Source organism: Tursiops truncatus, chromosome 13 (assembly GCF_011762595.2).
Source record: "Tursiops truncatus isolate mTurTru1 chromosome 13, mTurTru1.mat.Y, whole genome shotgun sequence".
Taxonomy (NCBI): domain Eukaryota; kingdom Metazoa; phylum Chordata; class Mammalia; order Artiodactyla; family Delphinidae; genus Tursiops; species Tursiops truncatus.
In genome coordinates this window covers 42269676-42291091 of record NC_047046.1, presented here as the reverse complement: position 1 = coordinate 42291091, position 21416 = coordinate 42269676, and the positions used below count along the sequence as shown (strand labels likewise).

At 43.2% G+C, this 21416-nt stretch overlaps 2 protein-coding genes across 3 annotated transcripts in view; one reads left to right on the top strand and one right to left on the bottom strand.

Annotated features, from left to right (window-relative positions):
- The window catches only part of KCTD1 (potassium channel tetramerization domain containing 1), an 89771-nt gene extending 83648 nt beyond the window's left edge, over positions 1 to 6123 (top strand). For both annotated transcript variants that reach the window (XM_019930471.3, XM_019930469.2), the window contains exons 4-5: positions 748 to 1053; positions 5209 to 6123. In XM_019930471.3, coding sequence (XP_019786030.1) covers positions 748 to 1053; positions 5209 to 5367 — 465 coding nt within the window. In that variant the 3' untranslated portion in view covers positions 5368 to 6123. The remainder of the gene's footprint in view (positions 1 to 747; positions 1054 to 5208) is intronic.
- A 13286-nt stretch (positions 6124 to 19409) lies between these two features.
- The window catches only part of TAF4B (TATA-box binding protein associated factor 4b), a 155344-nt gene continuing 153337 nt past the window's right edge, over positions 19410 to 21416 (bottom strand). The window contains exon 17 of the transcript XR_004521555.2: positions 19410 to 20559. The gene's annotated coding sequence lies outside the window, so the exon portion shown is untranslated. The remainder of the gene's footprint in view (positions 20560 to 21416) is intronic.

Genomic DNA, 21416 nt, shown 5'->3' with positions numbered 1-21416 from the left:
TTTCTTTTCCTGCACATCTGTCTTTCAGGAGCCCAGGCCTGAGGCTCTCTCACTTTGTTTGCCTCTCTCACTTTGTGATGGGGGCACTGAGGGCTGGTGGAGGGCAGTGCGTCCTCCATCAGCCTCCCCCAAACCATCACCCATCCCGCAAGTTTAGGTAAAAACAGCATGTGTGCCCTCCAGGTGCCCATCCACCCGCTTTCCAGCCCCACCTCCACCATGGCCCTGCCCCTCCCCCTCCTGTGAGACGTTCTGGAGCTGCCACTGAAGGTGACAAGGAGCACAGGCTCCTGGTGAATGGTGCACAGCTATGCCTCCCCCGCCTCGACCCATGTAGGCGTTCCATCCAGCGGCCATAAAGCGGATTCTCACGGACACAAACTGTAAACACCCAAAGGCATTTTTCTACAAAAAGAGAAAAGTCTTGGTGAATCCTTTCACATCCTAGTTTTCTCATCTGCAAAATGGGAATAAAACATGGTTCCTAAGTCACTAGGCAATTATGGGGATTTCATGAAAGCACTTAGAAGGGTCCCACCTGCTCCTTAATACCCTTAGCTCCTATTATAATCACTGAATGAATGAATGCAAATTGAGTCTGTACAAAAGTGTTATATAAGTGAAAAATTTACACCCAGATTTGATTATTGAAGTAACGGGTGAAAAATTCACCTCTCATATGTGGACATTTTTGGCACCTTAAGTTTGCATTTTACACTGTGAAATACCTTTTTTTTTTTTTTTCAGGACTACACTTTGTTATATGAAGAGGCAAAATATTTTCAGCTTCAGCCCATGTTGTTGGAGATGGAAAGATGGAAACAGGACAGAGAAACCGGTCGCTTTTCTAGGCCCTGTGAGTGCCTCGTGGTACGTGTTGCCCCAGACCTCGGAGAAAGGATCACGCTCAGCGGTGACAAATCCTTGATAGAAGAAGTGTTTCCAGAGATCGGCGACGTGATGTGTAACTCCGTCAATGCAGGCTGGAATCACGACTCAACACACGTCATCAGATTTCCACTGAATGGCTACTGTCACCTCAACTCAGTCCAGGTATAGTGTCGTCACACACTGTGTGGCATCGAATGTTGCTCTTAATGCTGTTATCTTGCCTTCATGTGGTACCTTTCCTCCAGAGAGCTGGAGAACCCTCACATGGTTGGGGGACGTAAACTGTTCACCCCTCTACAGCAGTCATTCAGTCATTCCACAAACATTTATTGAACATCTACTGTGTGCCAGGTGCTGGTATGAACACCGGAGATACAGAAGGGAAGAAAACAGACAAGAGCCCTCTTTTCATGGAAAAGAGGGAATTATATTATGGGAATGGGGGTGGGAGGGTGCAAACAATAACCAACCTAAATGATGGGCAGGTAGTGAGAAGAGGATGCCTAGGGCAGGGTATCCTGGCAGGGGGAGCAGCGAGTTCTGAAGCCCCCAGGGTAGGAGCACGTGCTTGACATACTGAGGAGTATCAGGAAAGCCAGCGTGGCTTTAAGCGAGTAAAGGTGGGGTGGGTAGTGCAGGGTCCCCCCAGGGACAGATGGTGGAGTGCCCCACAGAGGGTGGGAAGAGCTCTGGGATTCTTTGTTTTGGTTTCTTTGGGGTTTGGTTTCCTTGCTTGTATGAGTCAAATGGAAAGCCATTTGAGCAAGAGACTGACACGTTGTAACTCGTATTTGAAAGTGAATATTCCAGCAACAGGTGGAAACCAGGGGGAGCAAGGGGACCAGTTAGAAAGCTGGTCTAAGCAATAATTGAGAAGTTTCCGACTCTGAATATCTTTTTTTTTTTTTTTTTGGCTGCACTACGCGGCATGCGGGATTTTAGTTCCCCGACCAGGGATTGAACCCGTGCCCCCTGCAGTGGCAGCATGGAGTCTTAGCCACTGGACTGGCAGGGAAGTTCCAAAGTAATTTTGTTTGTTTGTTTTTTGTTTTGGAGGCACCACACAGCTTGGGGGACCTTAGTTCCCTGTCCAGGGATTGAACCCCAGGCCCTTGGCAGTGAGAGCGCAGAGTCCTAACCACTGGACTGCCCTGAATAGCTTGAATGTAGAGCTGACAAGGTTTTCTGACAATGGCTCTGGGTTGTGGGACAGAAGCAAAGATGACTAAGATTTTTGATGGAGGAACTGGGTGAATGGAATTAGTATTTTCTGAGATAGAGAAGTTTACGGGAGAAGAAGACTTAAGGGCAGAATTCAGAAGTTTGGTTGACAAGGTGTGAGGGGCCACGTGCCTTAGATGATGGTGATTGTGGTCACCGTCGTAACTGACGCGTGCCAGCCCTGGGCCAAGCGTTGTCCGTGCTTGTCTTCTTACACCAACCCTAACAGGTAAGCACTGTAAATTCCCTGTCTTGCTGATGAGAAAAAGGAAGCACACCTGGGTCTTGACTCCAGGTCTGTGTGATTCAAAACGATTTGAAGTCAATGGAGTCAGGGTTTGGGGGCTTTTCTCTGTCTTTTTAGTTGGAACGGGTCCATGGCTTTATTCAGTATTGAGCCAACAAAACCTCTCCCCAAACTCCAAGACTAGAAGCACCCACTCTACCATTCTGCCTCTTGAGGATGGTTTCACAGCTATTTATCATTTTAAAGTTTTGTGATCAGGTGTCTGAGAGCAGAGTAGCAGGAAACTGGCAGACACTGAGCCCTGGGCATGCCAGAGGAAGGCACACACCCCAGCAGGCAGCGGGTGGCACCTGGGCTGTGCAGGCCCGGAGTCGCACCCTGAACCGCCCTGTGCAGTTCCTGAGCAGGGCCTCAGCGATTTAGAAAAGCCTCTAGAGCCCTGAAAGCCTTTGCCCTCCTCCCCCAGCTCTCTCTAGACAGCATTTCATTGCTTCTCTAGGGCCCCATCCCTAGGGCCACTGAATAACTATCAGAAATTCACAAGCCTGACACGCACGTTTCCCAGTCATTCGAGTCTGATCAGATGTGGATTTCCATCTGGATTAACTTCGTCATGTGACATGGCCATGCGAGCTCCTGCCCCATCTAGAGGGCAGGCACCATCCTCTAGGCGTTCAGAGGCTTTGGGATAAGGCACAGGAGCCCTGAGAGCTACCCAAGTGATTTTAATATTCCCAAATGATCACTAACTTTAAGGAACTTTGCTATTAACGAGTTGTGGCTTAAAAAGGAACAGTCAAGAAGCATAAGCTATCTGCATTACACTGCAATAAGCTTTACCATCTTCAAGGTAACATTGGATCATATTGAATAATTATCATATGCATATTAGACCCTCTGGGGAGGAAGCTTAGGGACTTCCTTATATTAGCAATTTAGCGACCTAACAACACTGAAAGACAAACGGTATGAGTTAAGTTCTTTATTCTTCAGCTTCCTCTACCTTTGTAATTTCTCTCCTGATCAAGGTAAAAAAAATCCTTTCCAAGGCAGTGGTTTGGCCAAGCAGGCTGGGGTGCTTCTTGCTGACAAGCTACATTCCTGGGGAAATCTCCTGAGAGCGAGCTGTTCACCTTTTTGTTTTTGTTTTTGTTTCTTGAGGTACGCGGGCCTCTCACTGTTGCGGCCTCTCACTGTCGTGGCCTCTCCAGTTGTGGAGCACAGGCTCCGGACGCGCAGGCTCAGCGGCCATGGCTCACGGGCCCAGCCGCTCCGCGGCATGTGGGATCTTCCCGGACCGGGGCACGAACCCGCGTCCCCTGCATCGGCAGGCGGACTCTCAACCGCTGCGCCACCAGGGAAGCCCTGTTTACCTTTTTACTCACCTGCCACCAAAGCACATCTTAATGTGCTTGATTCTGAACTTAGAGATTGTTTTCTTCATAGCGTCCTTCTGCTGCCTGGTGTGCATATGCATTGTGAATTTATGTATAGAAGTAGACACTGCAGGGAAGAGTGTTCATTTTGTTCCCATAAGGACTTTTTTTTTAAAAATTTGCCACCATTTGAGGTTTTAATTTTTAGAATGCATACTCTTGCTTTCCCATCTCATCTAGTTAGCTTTTTTGCAAAATAGATTATATTACATGCAAAAGTAGCCAACCAAAAAATAATAATTCAAAAAAAGACATAGTAAGGATTCACTGTAATTACATTTTGAGAGTTATTTGGTAACATTTCACTTTGTTCCAAAAATTTTAAAAATTTGAGCCAGGCATTTTTTCTAAAGTTATGATTGAGTCATCTTGCCTTTAGAGTGGTGTAGATATAATTTAATTACATCCAGAATCCTGGCAGGGAACATTTGCAAGTCTAATATTTGTTGGATTCCTAAATAAACAGAATGCTCTAGATCAGTTTCCTGTATTTCTGCGTATCTAAGAGTTGCAGGAAATGTTTCCTGCATTCAAGAGTGTCAGACAAGTAGTGACAAACCCAGGGATCTTTCTGGCATTAGGTATTTGATTTCAAAATCAGAGATTATATGGGTTATGTTTGTATGAGAAGTTTAGAACATCTTTATTTTTGGATATGTTTTCTAATACAGATCATATACAACCATTGCATTTATTCTTGCCTCCCTGGATACACTCAAGGCAACAGAACTATTTCAAAAGCCACAAACTTGAAAAGCTGTAGATAAACCTCGACTGTCTTTAATAGTCCATTTCTTCTGCTGTTGAAATTGCATCAGTCTTTCAAGCTGAAATATATTAACTCAGTTTCAGGAAATTTGAACAATGGCCCAGTCAAGAGTGAATGAGTTGAGGCTGATTCACCGATGGAGTAAATTCAGATAATATCACTGTCTCTCCATAGTCTTTATCATCTCATCGAATATATGTTAGTGGTCAATGAGCTTTGAAATGTGAACCCTCTCTTTCGGCAGAGAAGGTGGAGTTGCACATTGCAAAAAACATGGGATTTGAGGCCAAAGAGACCTAAGTTGGAAACCCAATTCCATCACTTACTAGGAGTGAGCCTCAGTTTTCTCATCTGTCAAATGGACTAACTCCACCCATTATGCAAGGTGGTTGTAATGAGTAAATGAACTTGGCATGTGTAAAGCTAGCGTGTGAAGGAACATTTTAGGTATTAAAAACGTTTGCTCGCTCCCTCCTGCCCTGTAATCCAGAGTTTTGTTTGAAAGCAGAGAAACAGATTTAAGGGCTGGATAAGATGAACCAGAGCTGCACATGATCTCAAACTTGGGGACAGTCTTTGAGCTGTTTATGTGGCCAAAGGACCTAGCTCACCCCTAACTGCCTGCTTGTATCGGTCCCTCACAGGTCCTTGAGAGGTTGCAGCAAAGAGGATTTGAAATCGTGGGCTCCTGTGGGGGAGGAGTGGACTCATCTCAGTTCAGCGAATACGTCCTGCGGCGGGAACTGAGGCGGACGCCCCGTGGACCCTCTGTCATCCGGATAAAGCAAGAGCCTCTGGACTAAGTGGACATATTTCTTATGCAAAAAGGAGAAAACATACACAACAAATAATGCAAACAAGAAAGGGACATTTATGTGCAGTTGGGACAGCAAACCAAGTCCTGGACCTAAAATTGAATAAAAGACACATTTATATCCAATAGAGACCACACCTGTATTCATATGGGAACAATTGGAATAGTGATATCCTCAAGGTGTAAAAAATATATAAATATATATATATATGTCAAAAGGTAGGAAATGCAAAAAAAGAAAAAAAGGTGGTAGCTACAGTTGGTGCTGTGATGGCCGTGAAGTGTCCTGGGCCTCCCAAGGCCTCTGACCAATAAACAAGCCACGAGTGAGGACGCATCTCCTTACAGTTTCCATTGCCAACAGCCATCCATTCTTTCTTTTTCCTTTGTCCTTCTTTTTCCTTTTTAAAAAAAACAAGAACACTTAGAATCGCATTTCTTTGCATATGGAAGTTTCATGTCTCTCTTTAGACGGGGGACTGGGCAGGACTTCAAAAACAACTCTCACGAGCACACTGCATTCGAAAGACGTTAGACATGAAATTTTAAATGTAGTTTGTACAGAAGTCACACTTTTTTGTCCGCCTCACAGATGTGAACATGACTTTGTTTTTAAACCGATCAGTTTTGCAAAGGGGCCAGAATTATTACTTGTTAGAGTTGCTCCAGTTTGAGTCTGCTGCTTTCCTACAATTTTTCAAATTTTATAATGTATTAAATACAATAAACTCTGTTTAAAAAATAAGGTCTGTGTGAAACACACGTGTTGGGGCGAGGCGGTATTAAAATGAAATTTTTCTATTTTAAAATTTTCTGTGTCAAACATTAAAAAGAGGCCTAAAAGCTGAGGCCATTGTTGAGACCCAAACCCACTAAAGGATAAGGATGTCGACCCTCCTTCTGAACAGTTCTGTTACTGCTCAGTGTTAGGTCGGGTGCTTTGTTATTCTGCATTGGTTAGCAAGACAAACCTTCCTTCCTGTGAGTTTACAAATTTCAGTTCTCTCTTGCTGCAGAGCGAACCACACCCAAACTTAGCAGCTTACAACATTTTCTTCTCTCTCTTGATTCTGTGATCCTCTTGTGTGGATTGGCCTGCGTGTGATGTCATCTGGGGCGTGGCCGGGGCACCAGTCCCCACTGGCCATGGGCCTCTTCATGTGGTTTGGGCATCTCCCAGCGTGGGAGCTAGGTTCCAAGAGGAAGGAAGGAAGACACGGTCCCCCGGAAGGCCAGGCCTGGAGCTACTCAATGCACTTCTGCAGGAATCTGTTAGTTCAGCAGATACAGAGCCAGCCCAGATTCAAGGAGGGGCAGGGGATAAAAACACACCTCCTGTAGGGGAGAGTGCCAAAGAAGTTGTAGCCAAATTGAATCTACCATAACACCTGTCCAAAAAAATCCAAAAAGTAAGGCATTAATGGTTTTGGAAGAAGTAGGGGAAAATCTCAGGGCCAGAATGATGACTTTCTTATTAGCCAAAGAGGCGAGAAACCAGAGATGTCAGTACCACTTTGGAATCAGGCCCTCAGCTTTTCCAGGGTATTAGTGACTCTGAAGACTCCTCTGTCAGTGCTGCCACCACCTTTCTTCCTTACTTCCTCTTCCTCATTCCAGACACTCAAAATAAACCTGGCATGATGACAAGATTGACAGGTAAACTATAATGTGTTTCTGAGGCAGAGATGTTCCTGTGGTGATGCACTATTTCCATCCTGAACTTTCTTTTTTTAAATTAAAAAGTCTATGCCTGAGGACACGAGTAATAAAAATATTTGGGGCTTCTGAAACTACAGGTAAGGTGTTAATGGCTCCAATCACCCCCCTGAAACACAGAGGCAGCCTAAACACTGAATTACTCTAATGACTGCCAGCCAGGCTTTCACGTGGTTGTGTAATTTCCCCTTATTGGCGACTAATACACACCACTGTATCAGATGGAGACAGCCAGGGCTGCTCCCACCAGCTGCCTGGTCATCCGCGTCTGCTGAAAGGAAAACAAAATTGCTCTATGATTTTACTGGTAATCCATTCTCAGTGGGTAAAATTTCCTGAAAGCAATAAAGCAAGGGCCCCACTTTGGGACTTTCTGTTGGTTATTGTCATCAGTGAACATTTACCCAGCACTCTCTCTGGGCAGTTAGTATTGTCCCAATCAAACACTCCACAGAATTATGTGTACTTTGTTCTCTTCTGAGCTCTTATGCCCATTTATACAACTACAACCCAGTTGTGCATTCTTTCTACAGAAACTCCAATCCATTTCAACAGAGCAAACACGTCAGATGTTATGTTCTTTTTTTTTTTTTTTTTTCTTTTTGCTGTACACGGGCCTCTCACTGTTGTGGCCTCTCCTGTGGCAGAGCACAGGCTCTGGATGCGCAGGCTCAGCGGCCGTGGCTCACGGGCCCAGCCGCTCCGCGGCATGTGGGATCTTCCCGGACCGGGGCACGAACCCGTGTCCCCTGCATCGGCAGGCGGACTCTCAACCACTGCGCCACCAGGGAAGCCCTATGTTCATGTTTTTAGGTCTTACAACGAATAGATTCCCAGACACCAAAGTACTTCAGGAAAGAGCTGGTCAATCAAAATATAATTGAGTTACAATCTTATTTTTTTCCCCTACGTTTATCCAGTATATAGGGTTATCCATACTTCACCAGTTGTCCAAATAAGGATATTTATAGCTGTGCTTATTTTCCCCACAGAGGATGGATGGGATCAAGGCTCAGCGCTGCATTGATTATTAATGTCTTTAGACCCTAATTTAGAAAGATTTTCCCTTTTTTTTTTTCTTTTTCTTTCTTTCCTTCTTTTCCTGTGTTCCATGACATTGGTCTATTTGAAAAGTAAGAGTCAGTTGTTCTGGAGTTTGTTGCACAATCTAGATTTATCTGCTTGGTAGAGTCAAGTTAACTTTTTTTGCAAGAATACTGCATAGGGATGTTATTTCCTCATTGTATCACATCACAAGGGTCTGTTTGGCCCGTAATAGTGATGATAATTTTATTTGTATTTTTTGTTTTTATTTTTTGTTATTGTAGATCTTATTGCATGTTAGTTGTGGTTTTTCTTTGGTGGCGGTAATTCTGACCACTCAATTGAGGTGACAGTCACCAAATTTCTCCAATGTAAAAGCAGTTCGTCCCTTTGTAATTAATAACTAATCTATGGGATGAAATTTGAGATTGTAAATACCCTGTACCTCAACACACTTTCACCTGATGGTTTTAACATTCATTGGTAATCTTTTCCTGAATCAGTCATTACCTTGGTGGTTATAAAAGTGTACTCTTAAAAAAGCTACTGTTGCCTGAACCTTTGGTATTTGAAATAACCATTTTTTTTTGAGCGAAATACATTTCTTTAGTCTAAGTCACACAAACTATAATCTTTGACCTGCTCTTTACTAAGAAGTATTTTTAGAAAAAGTAGAATGAAGCAAAGCCAGTTCTTAACTGGTTTCTAAATATTAGGTGAGTTTTCACATAGTAATAATAATCGCCATGCACTTGATGTTTGCTCTGCCCAAGGCACTGTGCTAAGTACTTCACCTGCACATAACTCACTGAATCCTTATGACCACACTAGAGGTTGTACTATCCCCGTTTCTCAGTTAAAGAAACTATTAAGCCATCAAGTAAATGATATGATAAAGGCTAATGTTCAGTTAAGCTTTCTAAGGAGGGCCCAAAACAGAATATTTGAGAAAAAGTAAGTTTTCATGTTGTAGTAGGATGATGAGGAAAGTAGATTATTAGTTAACAGCATTTTCTCCTTAGAATGGAGATGTATTCCTATATTTAAATATTTTGATCATCCCTCACAGTATATTGGGCTCTTGGTTTTGGTGATACTCTGAGGATTGTGACGTGGTTTCTGCCATGGGGTACTGGGGGAGGGGGGTGTTCCCACACATCAAGCAGCAGAATTAGGGCCTGTACCCAGCTAACCACAGTACAAAGCACTATGGGTGGGCGTCACCTTTACAAACCAACGATTGTAGAAATGCCAGATGATAAGGTTCACATCTGGTTGGGGAAATTAGAAAAGCATCACAGGGGAGGTGGCACCTGAAAGAGGGGTAGGCTCTCCCAAGGAAGGGGTGCAGAGGGAGGGTGGAGGCTCCAAGCTGGGAAAGCAGGAAGCAGGCTCAGAGAATGCTGTGGATGCAGCTGGTTTAACTGGGATGTGAAACATGGCGGCAAACGACAGTGGACTGGGGGCTATCTTGAGTGCCAGGCTTGGGGGTGGACCTGATTCAGCCGCTTTTGGAGGATCACGGGAGGTAGGTACTGTGGATATTCACCTACGGGGTCTGCGGACTGGAGTGGCTGGAACAGTGTCGGTGTGAGGGGCAGTTAAGTGGCTGTTTCTCCAGTTTATCCATTTATGACTACTAACCAGGTTAAGAGCTGAGAATTCAAAGATGTATGAGAAAATAAGACATCACCTTGGGTGTCAGGGTGACAAACTCAGATGCCTACAAGGGTCAGGTGAGTCGCAGAAATTAGGAAGCAGACAAGCAGGAACACGTGCGCCCCATTCAGAGGGGCAGCCCCTCCTCCACTCCAGCAGGTACTCCAGCAGGAGAACAAGGAGCCTGTATCCTTCAACTTCTCACTTTTCTAGAAAACCTGGAAACCTAGATTTTTGTGTGAAATCTCTAGCTGTGAATGTTAGAATAAACTCATTTTTTTCCCAAGTGTACAGACCAAGCAAGACATCTGCAGAGTCTGTAGCTCTGAAAGTTATGAAAATAATAAAAACAGTTTTAGACATTCTAGAAGAATTCCATTTGGGTAGACTCATGAGCGATGGCACCAGAACTAAATTGTGTGAGAACATGACTTTTATGAAATACGGAAATTTAAGGCAAGCTTTCAGTCATATATCATTTGATCATAAAGATTTAAATCCTGGTGTATAAATAACAATAGCGATTATAAGCTACCTTCATTCCATGCTTTCTACATGCCAGGCACTGTGCTCAGGGTTTTACAGATGTTCTTCAGTCCTCATACAAACTCAAGGAAGTCGGCATTATTATCCCAAATTTACAGAGGAGAACACTGATATGTTAAAAAAAAAAATGTGCCAAACTCCGCAAGACACTTGGAGCAACACGTTCACACACACACACACACACACACACACACACACACACACACACACGTTTGATGAATACCTTGGACTCAACTCTTTCTGGTTTTCTAATTCATGCAAAAATGATTTTTCTCTGTCATTGGCAACTTCAGTAAGTTCGTCATAAAGGCACTAGACAAAAGTGTCGCTGGCTTACTGGCTCTAGGGTAGGAGTTACTAAGCCCTGAGGAGAAGTGTTTTCTCTGACTTTGTAACCATCAAGCAACTCTTCTCAATAAAAGTTTACATTGGTTATGTCCCAGCTCCCCCAACTTGCCCGCTCTTAAGACACACAAAAGGCACTTGTTAAAGTTACAGTTTCCAGTCCCTCTCCCCAGCCCCCCCACCATCTCCCCACCAATGTCTTGAATCTCCGTCTCCAAGTGAAGAGCCCGGGAAGCTGTGTTTTAACAATGCCCATCACAGGTGACATTTCGATCAGGCAAGGTTGGAAATTACTGGGTGATATCACTGTGTCCCTCAACCTAGACTAAGAATAGTAGATGAGAACCTTCTGCGGGTGCTTTTGTGACTTGCCTTTTTATGACTTCGTTGATGTTGGTTAAACAATAGTTGGCCCCTTCCATTGATTTGAAGGCCAGATTGAATACTTCCAATGGAGTTAGTGAGGGTGGAGAAGTACTTAACTGAAATTTAACCTGAGGGCCCTCACCCTTTCCTAATTAGGGAGAGAACTACCTGATCCTGCCGAAATAGTCTATCAGCTACAGAATCCCTTCACCTCCTCTTAACAAGCTACCAGAGGTTTGAATGAACAGAAACCTTACAGGAGAGAATTACCGCAGCATCTGCCACGTGTAAAAATAGCTGACTACAGGTGTGCAGGAATCCGACGTTTCCCGTATATTTTAATTTGTGTGAGTTTCTTTGAAATTTAAATGATGATTTTTCAACCTTCAGAGTTTGAAGAGGTATGTGAATCTATAACCCTAACCAGTTTAACACAAAAGTCCTTTGCATATGCTTTAAAAATGCTAGATTCAGAGAGCTCAGTCTGACTGTACTTCCCATGACTCCAAGTTCATTCTCTCTCTCCCCACCCCCTCAGCTTCCTCTTTCTGCCTCAGTCTCAGGGTGAAACCCAGTGTTTCATCACTCCTCACAATCTATCAGATCGTGCTTGTCAGAATTCAGAACAGACAGTACAGGTATGAAATTATACTGTTGACTAACATGACTACAAAAGCCAGAGCAACGCTTGCTATGCATTCCACTCAAGCTCTGGAACTTGACTCAGAAAGCCTGTGCTGGAAGGTGAAAACCAAATCTTTGTCACAGAAGCCTCACCTTAGTTGGAAAAGAAGCAAGATCAGTAGGGACACGGAGGAGGCCCAAAAGGGTCACTTAAAGATCGGCAGCTTGAGCCATCTATTTGATGCCACTGGTTTTTGTGGCCACACCAAGTGGCTTGCGGGATCTTGGTTCCCTGACCAGTGACTGAACCCCCTGCCCTTGGCAGTGAAAGCGCAGAGTCCTAACCATGGGACCGCCAGGGAATTCCCTCCGCTGGTTTTCCTATTAGTCAGCAATAATGGGCAACTGGATTGGCAAGAGAAAATGATGGGAGATGGATTGCTGGTGGGCCTTAATGTTTCAGTTTTGCATCCGTTATTGCTCTGTATTTGAAATGGTATTGTGTTATTTAAAATACTGTTGTCCTATAGTCTTATTCTCATATATGTGGTCTCTTAATTTATATAAATACCAGAAGATTCAGAGTTCTGTTAAGTAGGTTGCGTATTCATGAAAATAATTCAGTTATAGCTCTTACTTTAAGCAGAGTAGATGTATTTCTATAACAGAACATTGACCTATATAATCTTTTCCCTACTGGCGTCATAATTGCAAAATCAGAGTTATTTCTCATAGCTCCAGAGTCAGGGGAACTACATACACATCCCCACATCCTTCCTTCCTGTAGCTTTTTGCCTCTGTCCAGTCTGCATTAACCATCCTTCAACCCCCTGCCCACTCCTTAGATATTTTCTTCCAAGCAGAGATAGTCAAGTGATGGATCAAAATATGTCCGTACAATCACTAAAAGCTTTTGTGTTAATATTTAAAATATACAAAGGAAATGACTTACCTAAACCCAAAACACTGACAAAGCAGGTGGTATTTCATGGGGTCCATGGGAAAGCCCTATGGCAATGTGAAGCCAGGTCACTCATTTCTCAAATTCTCACCCCAAGGTGTGAACATCTTCTTCTGTGTGTCACTGCTCTTCTTGGGCTCCTGTCTCTCCCTGGGTGATCTCATCCATTGATGGCTTCCCCATCACCTATGCTTCAGGCCCAACTTATTCCAGAGCTTCAGGCAGGGTAGGCAGCTGCAAGGACACAGCGACAAGTAAGCTATGGTCCTGCCATTCGACTTTAGTTAGGCAAGTGAGTAAGATGTAATCAGATCACTCCAATATATTCTGTCATAGCAATGACAGATGTAGGGTCTGTACAATGTTTCCCTTTGACTATCCAGAACTGAACTTATTTTAGCCCCAGCCCTGTCCTTTCTCCTTTTAAATTTCTTATCTCAGTTCAAGATGCTCTGTTCCATCCAAACCAGGCATCCATTTCCTGCCCTCTCCATTCTAGTTGATCACCAAGTTCTACAGAAAGTATCTCCTAAACATTTCTCAAATCAGTCTCTTCCTCTCCATCCCTACTACCACTTCTCAATGTCATATTATCAACTCCTCTTCCATGGACTATTTCCATAAGATCTTAATTGGTTTTTCTGCCAGGAATTGGGTGTGTCATCCCCCAAATGCTTCTTCTACTTTGCAGCCTCTCACTCCCCTGTTAAAAGCCTAGCAATGTTTCCTCATTGCTTTCAGAATCATCTTGTTTCCTTAGTATGGCATACAAGGCTCTCCTCGACCTAACTCTCAGCCTCATCTCCTGCATAAATACAGGAGCTTTTAGCTCCCCCATGTGTCTTATTGTTTTAAGTCTTCCTGCTTTGAAATATATTTATCATCTTACTTGCTTAATCACCTTCCCCTCATTCTTGAAGAGTCCCTTTACCTATTGCCACATTCCCATGGGCCCTTCAGCTGGGCGACCCTTCTTTATGGTCCTAAAGCATCCTATTTGTACTTTTATTATGGCGCTGATCACATAATACTGAAATATTTATTTACATGTCTACATCGAATGGCCAAACTTAAGATCGTCAATGGGAGAAATCTGACTTATTTCTGTCACACCTAGTGGGTGCTAAAGAAATTATTTGTTGTGACAGATGAAATAAACAAATGAAGTCTATTATTCCTAGAAAAGGCAGAGTCTGTGTTTTCATGTTACGAACCCCATCACTTGGAGAGATTGTTTATCCGCATAAGCACTAGATTAAATGTAAATTATTTTTAAAGGAACAGGCATACAAGAGGGAATCCATTACTAGTAATATTAAATCCCTCAAGCACTGTAGGTTTTTAAATGTGTACTTTGGATTTTGCCCAATTAAAAGTTATGGTGGACTTCCACATTTGACCAGTATGGAATAACAGGTTTACTCTACCACATGAAACAACTAAAAAACTGGACCAAATATATGAAACAGTGGTTTTCAAGACACTGGATATCAGGCAACAGAGAACAGTGATGTCTGAGAGGTGGATAACACACAGGGTGATCAGACTTCCCTGGTGGTGCAGTGGTTAAGAATCTGCCTGCCAGTGCAGAGGATGCAGGTTCAAGCCCTGGTCTGGGAAGGTCCCACATGCTGCAGAGCAACTAAGCCCGTGGGCCACGCTACTGAGCCTGCGCTCTAGAGCCTGTGAGCCACAACTAGCCTGCGTGCCACAACTACTGAAGCCCGCGTGCCTAGACCCCGTGCTCCACAACAAGAGAAGCCACCACAATGAGAAGCCGGCTTACCACAATGAAGAGTAGCCCCTGCTTGCTGCAACTAGAGAAAGCCCACACGCAGACCCAATGCAGCCAAATGCAAATGCAACGAAGACCCAATGCAGCCAAAAATGTAAACAAATTTAAAAAAAAACAAACAAAAAACCCCAGGGTGATCCCTACATTTGCCCAGGCATGGTACGGGGAAAAGTAACTCAGGCAGAAGCCAGTGGTCTCCTTGAGTTGGAGAGACAGAGCTGGCAGTCCAGGGAAGCCAAGACATCTAGAGTTTATAGAACAGAGTAATGGGGAGGCGAGACCTGCACACAGAGAGAGAAGGCCAAAGAACTGAAGAGGGTCTTCCTGGAGTCTTCAGCTGAGTACTGATCAGGGCATGTGGCTGAGGAAACTGCCCAAGGTTAGACAAAGAACTATGTAGAAGGATTAGAAAAACTATTGCTCACACAGGGCCAGCAATAGTTCCTATTTCCACCAGACTGGAAAACCTCATAATTAACGGGGCATTGTCTAGAATACTCAGAATGCCTTAGTGGTAGGAAAAGAATAGCCATAAACTAAACATAGCTCTGATCTCACCTAACAAAGCTTAAAAGCAAATCCCAAAGGGATCAAACTATTTCCAAGTAACTCAACCTCATGCTAAAATGAAGTTCAAGAATATTTATAGGAATACAAATATATCCAGCAGCCAACAAGGTAAAATTCACAATATCTGGCATCTAATAAAAAAATTACCAGGCATGCAAAAGAGCAGGAAAATTCAACCCATAGTAAGAAGAAATATCAATCTATATAAATCAACCTAGAAATGACAAAGATGATAGAATCAGTGGACAAAGACATTAAAACAGCTATTACACTATATTCCATATGTCCAAGGAGCTAAAGTGAAGAATGACATGTTAACTGGTGACACGGGAAATATAAAAAAGAACAGAGTCAAATTTCTAGAAATAAAAATTCCAGTGCCTGGAAAATACACCTGATAGAATTAATAGCAGATTATACATTAGAGAAGAAAAAATTAGTGAACTTGAAGATATAGTAATAGAAACTATGTAAAATGAAACACAGATTTCCAAAGCAAAATGAACAGATCATTGCTGAGCTGTGGGGCAACTTCAGTCAGCCTAATATACATGTGATTGGAGTCTCTCTCAAGGAGTTTGGGGAAAGAAACTGAAAAGTATTTGAAGAAACAATGGCTGAATATTTTCCAAATTTGAAGATGACTATCAACCCACAGATCCAAGGAGCTCAATGAACTCTGAGGAAAAGAAATATGAGGAAAAACACACCAAGGTACATCATAAACAAATTGCTTAAAAACAGTGATAAAGAAAAACATCTAAAAAGCAGCCATGAGGGGAGAATGAAGATACATTATAAACAGAAGAAGAAAGATAGGATGATAGCAAATTTCTTGTCAGAAACAATGCAAGCCAGAAGATATTGGAGTAACATCCTTAAAGTACTGAAAGACATAATCTGTCATCCTAGATTTCTATACCTAGTAAAACTATCTTTCAAAAACAATGGCAAACTAAAGACTTTTCCAGACATACAAAGGCTAAAAGAATTCATCACCAGCACACCTCTCTACAAAAAATGTTGAAGGAAGTCCTTCAGGCAGAAGGGAAATGATACCAGAGGGAAACCTGCATTTATACAAAAAATGAAGAGCACTGGCAATGACAACTACCTGGGTAAACACAAAAGGCTTTATTTTTTATTGTTTAAATATTTTAAAAAGATAATCGACCATGTAAAGGAAAAATAACAACACTGTATTGTAAATTTATAGCATATGTAGAAGTAAAATGTATGACAATAGCACAAGGAAGAGAGAAATACAAGGTTCTCATGTCACTTCACTACTTGTCAAGTGATATCATATCACATGAAGGCAGATTGTGATATCTGAAAAATGATACTATATATAAACACTAAAACAGCCACGAATCAATGCAACAAAGAGTTACAGCTGATAAGACAACAGGGATGAAATAAAATTATTAAAAACACTCACTTTATCCAAAATAAGTCAGAAAAAAGATGAAAAGCAAACAAAGTGCAATGGAATAAGTAAAAAGGAACACCCAACTAGAATTAAGCCATATCAAGAACCACATTAAATATAAATGGCCTAACACCTCAGTTAAGAGACAAATGTCAGATTGGATGAAAATACATCACCCACCTATATGATGCCTACAGGAAACCCCACTTTCAATAAGAAATAGGTTAAAAGTAAAAGGATGGGAAAAAAATATACCACACTAACACCAATCAAAAGAAAGCTAGAGTTACTGTATTAATATCAGGCAAACAAGATTTCAGAGCAGAGAATATTACCAGGGATAAAAAGGTCATTTCATAATTATAAAGAGGTCAAGAGGACATACTTCTAGCCTTTTTTTTTTTTTTTTTGGCACATAACAGAGCATTAGAGTAGAATAGAATAGGAACTAAAAAATGATAGAATTGCTGAGAGATACAGGCAAATTATACTTACTACAAAAGATTTCAACACAAATCTTTTAAGAACTGATAGAGAAAATAGACCGAATATTAGTAACAATGGAGACAACTTGAACAACCCTAACAACATAAATCAGAAATGAGTTAAGTCATACTAAGGATGTTCTCTAACCATAATGGAATTAAATTAGAAATCAATAACGGAAAGATCTCTAGAAAATTCCCAAATATTTGAAAACTAAATAATACATTTCTAAACCACCCATGAGTCAAAGAAGAAACCAAAAAGGCAATTAGAAAGTATTTGAACTGAATGAAAATGAAAATACAACATATCAAAAAGTGTGGGATTCTGCTAATGCAGAATACTCAGGGGGAAAATTATATCACTAAACATCTATATGAGAAAAGAAGAAAGGTTTCCAGTGAATGACCCAAGCTTCTACCTTAAGAAACTAGAAAATGAAGAGCAAATGAAATCCAAAGTAAGCAGAAGAGCAAAAATAATAAAGATCAGAATAAAAATCAACAAAAAAAAGAAAGAAAAAACAATAGAGAAAAACAATGAAATCAAAAGTTTTCTTTGAGAAAATCAATAACATTGATAAACCTAGCCAGATCGATCAGGGACAAAAAGTAAGAGGACACTTATAGTAAATAACAGGGATAAGGCAAAGAGTAAAGCAATGAAGGAGCCCAGATTCCAGCCAGGTCTGACCACCTGTCACGCCCAGGTTCCATGGACTCTTCAGAGTTCCGAGAGGCACACCAGATTGACAAACAGGTTGGGCGAGGCTTGTGTAAAATTTTTTCTGGGCCCATAAAAGTATCTCTAACAAGTTTAATAACCCTCCAAATTACACATTTGCAACCCAAACACTTCACAGCAATACTTTTATGTTAAAAAATTTATATTTTGTAAAAAAAATTTTTTAAACATTATTTTTTTTGGCAATTCATCTGACTTTCAAAATTAATTTTTTAAAATAGATTCTTAAATTCTGTACATCTTTCAAACGAAAAGTGTTTTCCAGAAAAACAAAAATAATTATGGCTTGTATTTCAAAGACGCTTTACGTACGGCAACATGCTGGAACCCTGGCTATACTGGTTTGAGGTAGGGCTGTCTCCTCTTCTTATAAGCATCAGGAAGTAACTATAGGGTTAATCAGAGTGATGGAATAGCAGTAGAGAAAAGAGACTTAAAGAGCCTGATCTCGGGTTTCCCTGGTGGCGCAGTGGTTGAGAGTCCGCCTGCCGATGTGGGGGCGCGGGTTCGTGCCCCGGTCCGGGGGGGTCCCGCGTGCCGCGGAGCGGCTGGGCCCGTGGGCCATGGCCGCTGGGCTTGCGCGTCCGGAGCCTGTGGTCCGCAGCGGGAGAGGCCACGGCAGTGAGAGGCCTGCCTACCGCCAGAAAAAAAAAAAAAAAAAAAGAGCCTGATCTTTCCCTCCGCCTCTCAAGTCTGAATGAGCTGATAAATGAGTTCATCTACCACACAAAACAGTCTTTGTTTTATTCTGTAGTTTACTGGCTTTACACTGCTAAGAAAAGAAAAGAGGTAACATGGTTTGCCCCAACTTGCCTACTTACCACCGGAGCTTTTCGTTTTTAGGCTTACAACACAGTAAAAGTATTTCTTGAAATTTGCCTTAATTTCAATATTAATCCACCCTTGCCTCAGCTTTCATTTGAAAATATTCAAACCTACAGAAAAGTTGAAACAATAGTACAAATAATACCCTCCTCTTAGATTCATCCGTTGTTAACATTTTACCAAGTCTGCTCTTGCCGCTGGTCTCATTGTGTGTATGGTTTTTGATGAACCATTTGAAGATAAATTGCAACCATCACGACAATCTAACCCTAAGTCCTTCAGCATGTAATCGCCTAAGAAAAAGAACATACTCCTACATAACTCTCAATAAATTTAACATTGATGGGATAATATCTCATATGCACACACCCACGCGTGCAGGGTCAATATTCAAATTCCCCCAATTGTCCCAATAATTTATTTTAGAACTGTTTTGTTTGGTTTGCGATTCTGGAACCAATCAAGGCTCACACGTTACATGTAGCTGTCATATTGCCAAGCACTTTCTAACCCACGCTAAGTGTGTCTGTCTGATTTGCCACTCCCACCAATTAGGAAGTCACAGATAATGAAAGCTTGATTTTGCAGTTAATTTGGAAGTAATAACACTTGAAGTAAAGACCTAATACCAGACCCACGATTCCAAAAGGCAGAAGGAGCTATTTCATTACATCATACTTTTGAATAAGTGACATAACTCATTGGAAAATGGTGCTGCAAAGGCAGCGAACATCGAACATTCTGCTCACAGCCATGCTGGTGTTTGCCGGGTGGCTGGTGGGGGACATAAGGGCGTCAGTTGCTTGCATCCTGTCATCATCTGCACAGTGACGAACACAGTTTGCAGAAGAGTCTGATGTCCAGCACAGGGCATCCTGGCGGTCACAGACACTCAGAGCCAGGGCTCAGAAGGACTCACCTCCGTGGCACCCCTGCCATGATCTTCCAGCCTCTCCTTCAACACCTTATCATGGGAAACTCAGGGAGTCCATCAGACTGGGAACCAGAACACCTGGCTTCCAGTCTTAGCTCTGCCACTTGTGAGCTGTGTGACCTCGGGCCGGTCGCTTAAATGCTCTTTCTTTAGCCGTGCCGTTTCTTTGGCTCTAACAAGAGCACATCATCCTCTGTCTCAACTCTACCCAAAGGCTGTGTGGGGAACAAATAAGAAAGAGAATGTGGAACAGCGAAGCCCCGCACGAGTGTAAGTGGCCGCAGTTACGGGGAGCTCGCCACGGTCAGGTGCAACATGCTCTTGTCACCTGGATCACCTTTACCTTGGTCCACTGGCCTCCGCTGTTTGAAGAAAGTCATTGAATCCACCCTTCATACTGTCTTCACCAGATCCAGCAGCGCTATTTTCATGTGAACACTAACCCCAGCTTAGTGCAGCCCAAGAAAGAGACACCACCCTGAGCTTGACTTCCATCAGGCCAGGTATCCCACATCCCTTGAGCAGTTGATCGTTTGTAACCAAATGAAGAACTTGGCATTAGTCCCAGTGAACTTTCGTGGAATTGGTGTCTGTCCTTCATCCCCGCCTCTCAGGTACCGTGGGAGTCTTGCATCTGTCCTCCAGGAAGCTCTTCACTCTCTGTCCAGTCTGAGGTCTGAGAATCCTGTGACCCTGGCCTGTTTCCCCCCAAGCCACGGATGTACTTGTCCAACTGAAGCACCATCCAAGTTCTCTCTCCAGCATGAGGTCAGTCCATTAATCAGTATTCTTTGGGTCAGCTGTCTTTCCTGACTGCTTTTCTTTTTCCAGATGTCACCCTCAGTAGGACTCGGACCCCACTGCTGTTGCTGCCTTCTCCAGGCTGGGAGACCACACCCCCCGGTCCCCACCGCCTCCCCGGCCACAGAAGGCAGTGCCCTGCTGGCTAAAGAAATAAATGTTACCGCCCAGCAACGAGGGAAACCACCTCAGTGGGGCTTTTCAGGCTGGAAGTTCTTTACAGTGACATGGGCAGGGGAGGGGTGTTCTCTCATGATACCCAAATCAAACAGCCTTGGTAGGTGGCAGAGTTGAGAAGCTGCCCCTCCTCAATCTCTCCTTAATTTTCTGCTACTGAAAGAAAAGAGAGAAGAGAAATAAAATTTACCAAAATGGACTTGGAGAAACTGGAGGTCCTAACCAAAGCAACACTTACAAACTCACATTGGGTTTTTCCTAACTATTAGCACTGCCATCTCACAAGCAGTGCTTGAAGTAGGAAAGGGGAAGGAGGAAGGGACGTTCATTCTTTCACTCATTGGCCAAGCCGGAAGGGGGGCTGATGTGCCAGGCACTGTGCTAGGCACCAAGGACACAGGCAGAAGGAGACGGCGTCCTGCCTTTGAGGAAGATGCATCCAGCAAGAGAGGCAGGTGGCCTGCTCATATAGCAGCAGGGTTGATAGATGCCCTGACGGGGGTGTGCATGCTGCCCTGGGGACACGGAGGAGGGGACAACTCATTCATCCCAGGGAAGTCAGAGAAGGCTTCACGGAATCCTGTAGGTTGAGCCCACCAGGAAAACAAGGGAGGGGAATGGCAAGCAGAGGGTGTTCTAGGCAGAGACAACAGCCCGAGCAGAGCAGAGAGGCTGCAAAGCACAGAGGCTTGAACAAGCAAGACGCCAGTGTACTAAGAATAGCACATTCCCCGTGGGGCAGGAGCAGGTGCGGGGAAGACAGCTTCCAGACCCGCCTAGGGAAGTTAGGAAAGGAGCTCCTTTTTACTGCAGGTATCCAGGCCTCACCTAATGACTCAGAATTCCTGGGCTGGGCCCCCAGGAATCTATCTCCAGGTGACCCTGGGGCCAGGCACCCTGTGTGGGAACCAGCCATAGGCAACAAGGAATCAGTGACGTTTTAAAGCCCAAGAGTGATGCAACTAGATTTATTTTTAAGAAATAAAATTCTGGTGGCAGAATGGAGAAGGAAG